Source organism: Salvelinus fontinalis, chromosome 32 (genome assembly GCF_029448725.1).
Source record: "Salvelinus fontinalis isolate EN_2023a chromosome 32, ASM2944872v1, whole genome shotgun sequence".
Lineage (NCBI taxonomy): Eukaryota > Metazoa > Chordata > Actinopteri > Salmoniformes > Salmonidae > Salvelinus > Salvelinus fontinalis.
Window position 1 is genome coordinate 13,131,747 of NC_074696.1, and position 11,937 is coordinate 13,143,683.

Below are 11,937 nucleotides of genomic sequence, written 5' to 3' on the forward strand. Positions count from 1 at the left end.
AGGAAATGGCACCCTATTTCCCCATAGGCTCTGGTCAAAAGTAGTGCACTAGATGGGTAATAAGGTGCCATTTTGGAGCATACCACACATGCTCACAAGGACCCCTCTACAGAGACCCTCTCTTCCCCATGTTTCTACCATGTAGCCACTTGATTTTCTCTCTCAGGGACCAAACCTGTTCAGGCATGGAACTGAACACCTAACAGGGAATTTCACCAAAGCAAGCAGGGTTATTGAGTTCTCGCCAGGTAACTGTCCTACACATTGTGAAAAGACTAAATCATACAAATCAATACTTGAAAAGGGAATGGTACAGTTGAAGTCGGAAGTTTACATACACTTATGTTGAAGTCATTAAAACGCGTTTTTCAACCACTCCACAAATTTCTTGTTAACAAACTATAGTTTTGGCAAGTCGGTTAGGACATCTACTTTGTGCATGACACAAGTCTTTTTCCAACAATTGTTTACAGACAGATTGTTTCACTTATAATTCACTGTATCACAATTCCAGTGGGTCAGAAGTTTACATACACTAAGTTGACTGTGGCTTTAAACAGCTTGAAAAATTCCAGAAAATGATGTCATGGCTTTAGAAGCTTTCCCAAAGGCTAATTGACATCATTTGAGTCAATTAGAGATGTACCTGTGGATGTATTTCAAGGCCTACCTTCAAACTCATGGGAAAATCAAAATAAATCAGCCAAGACCTCAGAAAAAAAACTCTCTGTCTCTGTGTCTCTCTCTGTGTGTCTCTCTGTCTGTGTCTCTCTCTGTCTGTGTCTCTCTCTGTCTCTGTGTGTCTCTCTCTGTCTCTGTGTGTCTCTCTCTGTCTCTGTGTGTCTCTCTCTGTCTCTGTGTGTCTCTCTCTGTCTCTGTGTGTCTCTCTCTGTCTCTGTGTGTCTCTCTCTGTCTCTGTGTGTCTCTCTCTGTCTCTGTGTGTCTCTCTCTGTCTCTGTCTCTGTGTCTGTCTCTCTGTCTGTCTGTCTGTCTGTACAATAACAATAACATGGTTGGGAGAGCCAAGCCAGCGATTAGAGCGTAGCTCAGCAGCTCGTTGACTGGTTAAGTCAACAGTTTGAGAAGACCGACAGTTTGGGCGGAGGCCAAGCTAAACTAGGGACTGTTCATACTAGGTCAGAGGAGGACCGCTCTATCGCTGTGTTTACACACACACTCTAGGACACACATGCAAGACAAGCACACACAAACTATGATCCTCCTGACATCATAATTGGAGGGGAAATGCAAATGCCAATGGACTGGCTCTAATCAGGCTAATATGGACAAGAAGTTGTCTTGTTAATGTATCGTCAATTATAATAACCCATTTGGTGATTTCCGTCAGCCCTGTTGTTTTGAGTAATTGCCGATAGCAAACTTCTATTGCACTATGGGTGATGTTCTAGACGTTCCCCCCCCTCATAATCAATCTTTTGTCTTTGGAGGAAGACTTAACCAATGTCTGTACTGTGTTTAACTCATTTTGTGATACCATTTACAGCTGCGCTCAAATTTAATTTGTAAACCACTTTCAAATGACTGTGAGCCAACAACAATAATAAAATGCATACATACGGATCATTTTACCATAGTAAAGAAATTGCAGCAGGGAAATATTATCACTGTTGTGAAAGTTTCCGAACAGCCAAGCTGTCTGTTAGAGGAAATGTATTGGTGATGCATTTCATAGACAGAAACAGTTGTTGGGAGTCGACATCAGTACCCCCGTATAGCTGGATGAGTAATGTTCCTATGGAACTGAGCGTGGCGGGGCCGAGGTTCCTATGGAACTGAGGGGGGGGCCGAGGTTCCTATGGAACTGAGGGGGGGGGCGAGGTTCCTATGGAACTGAGGGGGGGGGGCGAGGTTCCTATGGAACTGAGGGGGGGGGGGGGGGGGGCGAGGTTCCTATGGAACTGAGGGGGGGGGGGGGGGGGGGGGCGAGGTTCCTATGGAACTGAGGGGGGGGCCGAGGTTCAGTCCATGAGTAATGCTAGGGCAATAATAGCTCAGTTCATACACTTGATTTCACACTGCACACATAGTGATGAGAGGATTGCTAGCAGGACAGGACAGAGGCTCACATTACATTATAGTAATTGATTCCCTTATTATTTTTTGCTCAGATAAGGGGATGATGAGATTATATTATAAAATCTGCTCTCCGGGTGACAGACTGACGGCTCAGGAAGGACCCTTCCTTCCTCTCTATAATCTCAATCCCAATCACATGAGGTCTCTGTAGAACTATGGAAATATGAGTTCCCTCCCTCCCGGGGTAATAGGATTCATAAAGATATGATGGAATTCTTATGAAGATATTTTCCCTTCAGTCTGCTGTCTAGTATCTGGGACCTTGGTGCTTCAGTCTGCTGTCTAGTATCTGGGACCTTGGTGCTTCAGTCTGCTGTCTAGTATCTGGGACCTTGGCGCTTCAGTCTGCTGTCTGTAGTATCTGGGACCTTGGTGCTTCAGTCTGCTGTCTGTAGTATCTGGGACCTTGGTGCTTCAGTCTGCTGTCTGTAGTATCTGGGACCTTGGTGCTTCAGTCTGCTGTCTGTAGTATCTGGGACCTTGGTGCTTCAGTCTGCTGTCTGTAGTATCTGGGACCTTGGTGCTTCAGTTTGCTGTCTGTAGTATCTGGGACCTTGGTGCTGTCTAGTATCTGGGACCTTGGTGCTGTCTAGTATCTGGGACCTTGGTGCTGTCTGTAGTATCTGGGACCTTGGTGCTGTCTGTAGTATCTGGGACCTTGGTGCTGTCTGTAGTATCTGGGACCTTGGTGCTGTCTGTAGTATCTGGGACCTTGGTGCTGTCTAGTATCTGGGACCTTGGTGCTGTCTAGTAACTGGGACCTTGGTGCTGTCTAGTATCTGGGACCTTGGTGCTGTCTGTAGTATCTGGGACCTTGGTGCTGTCTAGTATCTGGGACCTTGGTGCTGTCTAGTAACTGGGACCTTGGTGCTGTCTGTAGTAACTGGGACCTTGGTGCTGTCTGTAGTAACTGGGACCTTGGTGCTGTCTAGTATCTGGGACCTTGGTGCTGTGTAGTAACTGGGACCTTGGTGCTGTCTGTAGTAACTGGGACCTTGGTGCTGTCTAGTATCTGGGACCTTGGTGCTGTCTAGTAACTGGGACCTTGGTGCTGTCTAGTATCTGGGACCTTGGTGCTGTCTAGTATCTGGGACCTTGGTGCTGTCTGTAGTATCTGGGACCTTGGTGCTGTCTGTAGTATCTGGGACCTTGGTGCTGTCTGTAGTATCTGGGACCTTGGTGCTGTCTGTAGTATCTGGGACCTTGGTGCTGTCTAGTATCTGGGACCTTGGTGCTGTCTAGTATCTGGGACCTTGGTGCTGTCTGTAGTAACTGGGACCTTGGTGCTGTCTGTAGTAACTGGGACCTTGGTGCTGTCTAGTATCTGGGACCTTGGTGCTGTCTAGTAACTGGGACCTTGGTGCTGTCTAGTAACTGGGACCTTGGTGCTGTCTGTAGTATCTGGGACCTTGGTGCTGTCTGTAGTATCTGGGACCTTGGTGCTGTCTGTAGTATCTGGGACCTTGGTGCTGTCTGTAGTATCTGGGACCTTGGTGCTGTCTAGTATCTGGGACCTTGGTGCTGTCTGTAGTAACTGGGACCTTGGTGCTGTCTGTAGTAACTGGGACCTTGGTGCTGTCTAGTATCTGGGACCTTGGTGCTGTCTGTAGTATCTGGGACCTTGGTGCTGTCTAGTATCTGGGACCTTGGTGCTGTCTAGTATCTGGGACCTTGGTGCTGTCTGTAGTAACTGGGACCTTGGTGCTGTCTGTAGTAACTGGGACCTTGGTGCTGTCTGTAGTAACTGGGACCTTGGTGCTGTCTGTAGTAACTGGGACCTTGGTGCTGTCTGTAGTAACTGGGACCTTGGTGCTGTCTGTAGTAACTGGGACCTTGGTGCTGTCTGTAGTAACTGGGACCTTGGTGCTGTCTGTAGTAACTGGGACCTTGGTGCTGTCTGTAGTAACTGGGACCTTGGTGCTGTCTGTAGTAACTGGGACCTTGGTGCTGTCTGTAGTAACTGGGACCTTGGTGCTTGCCTTGTGGTGCAACTGACATACTGACTGGCCATTGAGTGATTCCTGGAGCAGTGGTTTAAACCTCATCCTGGCTGCTGGATTGACTGTATGGCTGGTGTTAGAACCCTTCATGTCTTCTAGATGGCCATGGGTAGTGATGTTCATGACTTCATTACCAGCAGTCTGTCACTTTTCTCAGTTGTGTGAAGATGTTTCTCTACCGTTTTCTCACAGCCCTCCCAGGAAATGAATGCAGAACATTAGCTATTTGAAGCACAGTGGCTCTTTGTGTGAACCCTTTGAAGCAATGAGGCTCTGCATGTGAACCATTAGTAACACTGCCATCTCCCTCTCTCTCTCTCGCCACAGTATCATCTCTAAGCACAAGGCGTTGGAGGGTCAGAGCCCGGGGTCAGTGGAGTACCAGGCCCTGCAGCTGGTGTCCAGCCTGGAGCACTACGGGGTGGAGTGGCACTGGGCCAGGGACGCAGAGGGACAGAGGCTGGCCATAGGGGTACGCCCTGAAGGCATCGCTGTCTGTAAAGAGGACTTGAGCCTGGTCAACAGGTAAATGAAGGGTCTTCACCATAACCAACTGCGCCATCTCTAGTGCAGTCAGAACACTGACATATCTTCCAAAACAATGTCACCAGAGCGCTTGGCATGTGGGTTGCATAGTGCACAATACACAATCTACTGTACATAGTTCAGATTGCCTCCAAGAAATATTCTACCTTTACTGTCCATAAATACTCTACCTTTACTGTCCATAAATACTCTACCTTTACTGTCCATAAATACTCTACCTTTACTGTACCGTCCATATGTATGAAGCGTAAAGTCCATCTGACCCGCTAACTTTACCTTCCAGGAAATCTGAGATTGTCATCATGCAACTTTAATTCTATATTTGTTTTATTATTGTGCGATAAGGTGTAATGTTACAGGATTTCAGGTGAAAGAATACTGTTTCTAAATTCAGTTTTTTTTTCATCCATTCTAGGATCAGCTATCCTATAATCCAAACAGCCACCCAGTCAGGGAAGAGTGTTTACCTGACGGTGACCAAGGATACCAGCGACAGTGTGGTTCTGCTATTCAAGCTGATCAGCAACCGGGCAGCAAGCGGACTGTACCGGGCCATCACTGAGACACACGCCTTCTACAGGCGAGTGGAGAGGGTTACCTTGTGGGAAGCCAGAACACAAATACATGGAGTCCAATTGTACACTCTGCATATAATCATCATACTGGATCTGTGGAGTTAGATTGGATCACCAACTGATCAAAGGCATTGTTGATCACATGTTCCATGATGAAAACCTAAGGGACTGACTTCTCCGCAAACCATTTGGTAGAGTTAAAATGAGAGCCTCTGAGTATAGTACAGACACATTGACAGGGCTTCACTGTCATGTTAATGTGTTGACCACATGTTTGTTTACACTACCATCCCCTACATGGTCTGTGATCACTTACTCACCTGACTCTACAACCTTCTGAAGACACAAAGAGTTCCTGAACCAGTCTGGCGTGACTTTATACTGCCTAGGGGGTGTCCACCAGTCAACCATTACACTTCCCCATTTCAGTCCAGTTAGGTATCATTCTCATCTCTTAAACGGTGGTGTTTCTGAAGACTCAACGTTCTGCTCTGTTTTATCATGGTTCTGCTCCCTGAATATGCATCCGGATCTGTAGTTGTACACATTCACTGAGACTGTGCTTTGGTCCTTAGTGTCGTCAACAAACTGCCTCGTCATCTACAGATTCACAGTGTGCTTTGGTCCTTAGTGTCGTCAACAAACTGCCTCATCTACAGATTCACAGTGTGCTTTGGTCCTTAGTGTCGTCAACAAACTGCCTCCTCATCTACAGATTCACAGTGTGCTTTGGTCCTTAGTGTCGTCAACAAACTGCCTCATCTACAGATTCACAGTGTGCTTTGGTCCTTAGTGTCGTCAACAAACTGCCTCCTCATCTACAGATTCACAGTGTGCTTTGGTCCTTAGTGTCGTCAACAAACTGCCTCCTCATCTACAGATTCACAGTGTGCTTTGGTCCTTAGTGTCGTCAACAAACTGCCTCATCTAGAGATTCACAGTGTGCTTTGGTCCTTAGTGTCGTCAACAAACTGCCTCCTCATCTACATATTCACAGTATGCTTTGGTCCTTAGTGTCGTCAACAAACTGCCTCGTCATCTACAGATTCACAGTGTGCTTTGGTCCTTAGTGTCGTCAACAAACTGCCTCATCTAGAGATTCACAGTGTGCTTTGGTCCTTAGTGTCGTCAACAAAATGCCTCCTCAACTACAGATTCACAGTGTGCTTTGGTCCTTAGTGTCGTCAACAAACTGCCTCCTCATCTACAGATTCACAGTGTGCTTTGGTCCTTAGTGTCGTCAACAAACTGCCTCCTCATCTAGAGATTCACAGTGTGCTTTGGTCCTTAGTGTCGTCAACAAACTGCCTCCTCATCTAGAGATTCACAGTGTGCTTTGGTCCTTAGTGTCGTCAACAAACTGCCTCCTCATCTAGAGATTCACAGTGTGCTTTGGTCCTTAGTGTCGTCAACAAACTGCCTCCTCATCTAGAGATTCACAGTGTGCTTTGGTCCTTAGTGTCGTCAACAAACTGCCTCCTCATCTACAGATTCACAGTGTGCTTTGGTCCTTAGTGTCGTCAACAAAATGCCTCCTCAACTACAGATTCACAGTGTGCTTTGGTCCTTAGTGTCGTCAACAAACTGCCTCATCTACATATTCACAGTGTGCTTTGGTCCTTAGTGTCGTCAACAAACTGCCTCCTCATCTACAGATTCACAGTGTGCTTTGACATGTCCTGATCTTGATGAAGCCATAGGCAGTACAGGACATGTCCTGATCTTGATGAAGCCGTAGGCAGTACAGGACATGAAGAGACAGTCTTAGTGTTGATATTAATTCAACTAAAAGTGCTTCTTCCTGGAAAATTGGATGTCAGCTGTTTTCAATTGTGCAATAGCAAAGATTGTCTTACAATAGTCACAAAGGACCATAGATTACCTCTCTATTGTGTGGGGGTTTTCACCACGTAATCCTCAGTTTGTGCAGATGTGCCTGTTCTGTAGAACCTACAGCAGTAACAGTGTCTGTCAGTGTAGAGGATTTCTACAGTCCCGTTCTGCTGTTGAACGTGATCAACCCACTTTAAAGGGTTTTGACTAGATGGTATACAGCTACGGACAGATTGGACTTTTTCTAGTAGGTTAGGAGAACTTACATAACAGGTTAGGAGAACTTACAGGATGTTAGGGTTAGCCAGAATGCAAATATTCTCCCAGACTCAAACATGCAACATTTTTACCTTAGCTATATACCATTTAACCACAACCCTTGTATAGGTTTAGAGCCAAAAGAGATATGGAGAAACATTGATTTGAAAATAGTGTCTAACATTCAGTTGACAGATGAACACAGAATGAGATTGATTCTTCATCCTCATGACTTCCTGGTTAGTAATGTCTTCCTCTCTCCTCCCAGGTGTGACACGGTGACCAGTGCGGTGATGATGCAGTACAGCCGTGACTTCAAGGGTCACCTGGCGTCTCTCTTCCTCAACGAGAACATCAACCTGGGCAAGAAGTACGTCTTCGACATCCGACGCACCTCCAAGGAGGTCTACGACTACGCACGCCGGACGCTCTACAACGCCGGCATCATGGCGGCGGGCGGCGAGAGGACGCCGTCGGGGCGCAGTCCGCTGCGTGGCCAGGAGGGGCTGGGAGAGGACTGTGGGAGCTGTCAGCAGAGCAGGGCGCTGCTGGAGAGACTAGAGAAGCTCAGAGAGGCTCTGCTGTGTATGCTGTGCTGTGTGGAGGAGATTGACTCAGCCTTCTGCCCCTGTGGACACATGGTGTGCTGCCAGACCTGCGCAAACCAACTACAGGTAAAGAGACCCAGATAGAAGTGACTACTTGTAATTGGTTGAAAATGATCTCAACACACATGTTAATTCCTGCATGGTGGTCTTGGCTCCATTGAGAAGCTACTACCAATCAATGATAGAGAAGGACTCCAGAAAACATTTTCATCTCTGCACATTCATTTAGTTGTTGATGGTTTTTGGTCAAGTCGACCGTTGGTCAAGACATTTGGATGCCACCACTTCCGTCAACCCCCAGAATACTCAGCTGTCTCACTAGGTTTAAATGTCTTCCCATTCTCATCTTTCACGAGGCCCTATTTCAGCTTGGTCTTAATACACTACAGCAGTAGGACAGAAACACATCCCGTCCTTTGTGCCATTGTAGGAAAGACCACTTGGGAAGGAAGGAAGCTGTTGAGGAGTATTGGAACCTAGCCACAGTCTGTGTTAGTGGTGGTTGTCCAGACTCTGTGGTTCTAGCTGTGTAATACCATGAGTGTCAGAGCGTTCTGATTCCAGGAGAATACTTGACTTTTCTCCTGAGTCACTCTCCTCACTTTTAAGGCTTTTAAAAAAACGATCCAGTGTTTTGCTCATGCAGCTAACCTGATTGTCCCACCCACTAATCTCCTAAATGTGCCCAACTTTGCTTGAACTGCCGTCTCAGATGGCGAATTAGTGGCTGTGGATTAAAGCTGCCGGCAGCAGGCCAACAAATCTCTATTCCATTAAATCCACAAGGAAACGTGTCATGTGATGGCTAGGCCCAAACACATTGAGAGGAGAGGGAGAGGACAGAAGATGTCCACCCCCCCCCCCCCCCAAAAAAAATGTACTCACTTTCTAAGATGGCCGCCCCCTTATAAAATACTTTTAACCATCTTCTACCATCTTCGTCTGAACAGAGTGTATCGTGGGTAATTTGATCTGGAGGTCCCGGTTGGTTAATTAACAGGCTTTTACGTGACTTCAATACAATTGACTGGCTAAATGAGAATGGAGTGCGTTTCCACTATCCCTGCTCCATCACTTTGACAGACTGGTTAGTATTGTTGGTCGGTGTTCTGGGTGTCTGAAATATGATTGGTTGGCTACCGGGTCCATTCTGCAGCCCAGGGCTGGTGGTGGTTCATGCTTTCTGTAGCATTGTGGATCTGCATGCACAACTCGACCTCTTAATGTGCTTACTGTCTACAGAATGTATTGTACCTGTCCTGTACCTCAAATGTTTTCTGTTCTTCCTTTGTCCGCTCCCCAGTCGTGTCCGGTGTGTCGGTCGGAGGTGGAACACGTGCAGCATGTCTACCTCCCCACCTGCACCAGTCTTCTGAACTTCACCACCACCACCTCTCACGATGGCGACGACAGCCCCGGCCCCATCCACAGAGCTATGTGTGGTCTAGGACACACCTGCCACACCAAGGACTACTGCAATACCAACAGCCAACACGACTCCAACAACATCTACCACACAGAGACATAAAACCACTTCACCACTCCCAGGCTGTGTACCAAATGGCTCCCTGGCACTACATGGGGATTAGGGTGCAGTTTGGGAAGCACCCCAGTCCACTTCCAACAGCATTGGGTTCTGTTGTGTTGTTTTCACCTTGCCACTCTACCTGACGGTGGTATTTTCTCCACTCCACACTGTCAATGATATGGATTATTTTTAAACCAATGATGGACTTGGGATTTTTTTTAATACTTCCCCTCCATTTTAGATTTAGGTTTATTGCGTATTATTATTTAGTTTTAATCTAATTTCATCAGTTGATCTGATCTGAATTAGTGGCGCTATTTTGATTTATTTCACCGTTTTTGATTGATTTTTTTCTCCATATTGGTCTACAGAACGTGAATTATCTATCAGGTTCATCACCTGCAGCATTTGTACAATATGAGGACGTTCTGTGTTCTAGGAGAGGAGTAAGGCAACGTAGATAGTCATTCAGTTTTAAACTTTCATTTACATTTTTAAACTGTTTCTTTTAAGCTTTGAGAATCTCATTTTATGGTTCTAATGGAGTGAAATGCGTTTCTTTTTTTATTTTTATTTTCCTGTTTAGTTGTTTGTTTTTCCATGTGGTTCCTATGGTTTCCATGCCAATGAGAAGTTATTTGAGGGGTAGGAAGCAGCCCGACCCTAGCACAGCACAGCATTCTGATTTAGAGATGGAATGTGTCCAAAATGGCATGCTATCCCTTATATGTTGTGCACTACTTTGGGCTCTGGTCAAAAGTAGTGCACTATATAGGGAACAGCATGTCATTTGGGATGCCGCTGTGGGTAAGTCTTGACGATAAGCCCAGTATTATTCTCTTCATGTGTAGCTGGGTTCTGGAACCAAACCAGAACTTTGACAGGGAAAGAGAAATGGTTGAATGACCCTCCCTTAGAAGAAAGACCCGATTCAAACGGAACTCCATGACTTCCATCCATTCATTATTTTATCCCATATGAACAGGAACCCGCAGAAATGCAGGTCCCCAAAAATAACATGTACTCAGTAAGTAATCTGTGATTTTATTTATTGCTAAGGCTGTTTTTCTAGCCTGATCCCAGATCTGTTTGTGTTGCATCACTAACCCAGACCATAGGAGTTATTTATACAACACAAACAGATCTGGGATCAGCCACTACTGTGTATTCTGTGATCAGTATTTCTGTTTTTATGTGGTCAACTAGTGAGTTCCTTATGATTTCATTATTAAAGGGTACTAGTCTATCAGTGCAATACTGGCTGCTTTTTGAAAAGCCTTTTTGATTTATTTCTTGTGTGGAATATATATATTTTTCTATCTACAATCACTTTACCAAGGAAGCTTCCCAAGTGAATTATCTGTAGGGTTTTGCCTTATTAATGTAGCAACATGGGTGTGTCTCCCAAATGGCACCCTATTCCTTACGTAGTGCACTACTTTTGACCATGGTCCATAGGATTCTGGTCAAAAGTAGTGCACTGAATAGGGTGCCATTTTGAGACTCACTCACATCGTGTTTTTGGTATGCATTATTTCTTTGCACAGACTTTCTTTGTTTTGAAAGATGATGAAGAATGTTTTCTTTATTGCTGGAACCGTTTGGCACATTGTCACTGCAGGGGCTTGATGGTTTTGTTCACTTTGTACAAGTAGGATTTGTTTCTGTTTTTTTGAAGCAAAAACCTATGCTCTGTAAATGTAGAAAGAAATTACTTTGGATCTTTTGTATGTTATTTCTTTGAATGAGAAAAGTGTTAATAAAGTTGTTTTTTTTAAACATTACTTTTCTGACTGAGTTTAAAAAAAACATTTTTTTAGTTAATCCTTTTTATTCATGGCTTTGACAGTGTTGATCTGAAGTTACCCTGGCAACACTCACATTCACTACTGCCAGTGGGGAAGTTCACAGTTGACAGGTCAGATAAAGATATGGGATTAAATGACGGGGTGCTTTGTGATTGAAGATTACTAAACTCATAAGGTCAAAGGTAATGCCTGCTATGCTTTTAATCAGATCTCAGTAAATGAATGATGGTGTTGCCTGTCATTAAAGTTTCTGTATGTTGATGTACTGATCATTTCATTATCAGAACGCATACAGTCAAATTACAGACATTACTGTTTACTAGTGATTCTTTTAGGATACGCTTTGCTTCACTGTGATTAAACAGTTTGGCGAGCGAGGGGAGGTGACCTCATACAACGTTGCAGAGTATTGATCCACTATCTGTATTGACAACACACACACACAGTGTCAGGCAACATCAATACTGTTAAAGAAACTCCAAGGACACTGATGACAGCTGGAACAGAGGGAGGGTCCTGAATGAGTAGTGAGGGTGACTGACTTTAAAGGCACAATCTGCAATATTTACAGCTGTTCGGTGGTCCATTCCATTAAGGATTCTTTAATATTTTTTTCAGAGCTGATCTGATTTGGTCAAAATACCAAAAATCTGGTCTGCCTGTGTGAACGCAGTTGAGGAGGCT

General features: G+C 45.2%; 1 protein-coding gene across 1 annotated transcript in view; it reads left to right on the forward strand.

The window, feature by feature from the left end:
• The window catches only part of LOC129830766 (E3 ubiquitin-protein ligase MYLIP-A-like), a 43,242-nt gene extending 32,013 nt beyond the window's left edge, over window positions 1–11,229 (forward strand). Inside the window, exons 4-7 of the mRNA XM_055893468.1 lie at window positions 4,425–4,622; window positions 5,059–5,223; window positions 7,578–7,983; window positions 9,221–11,229. Of these exons, the coding sequence (XP_055749443.1) occupies window positions 4,425–4,622; window positions 5,059–5,223; window positions 7,578–7,983; window positions 9,221–9,445 (994 nt within the window). The 3' untranslated portion in view covers window positions 9,446–11,229. The remainder of the gene's footprint in view (window positions 1–4,424; window positions 4,623–5,058; window positions 5,224–7,577; window positions 7,984–9,220) is intronic.
• Window positions 11,230–11,937: the final 708 nt, after the last annotated feature.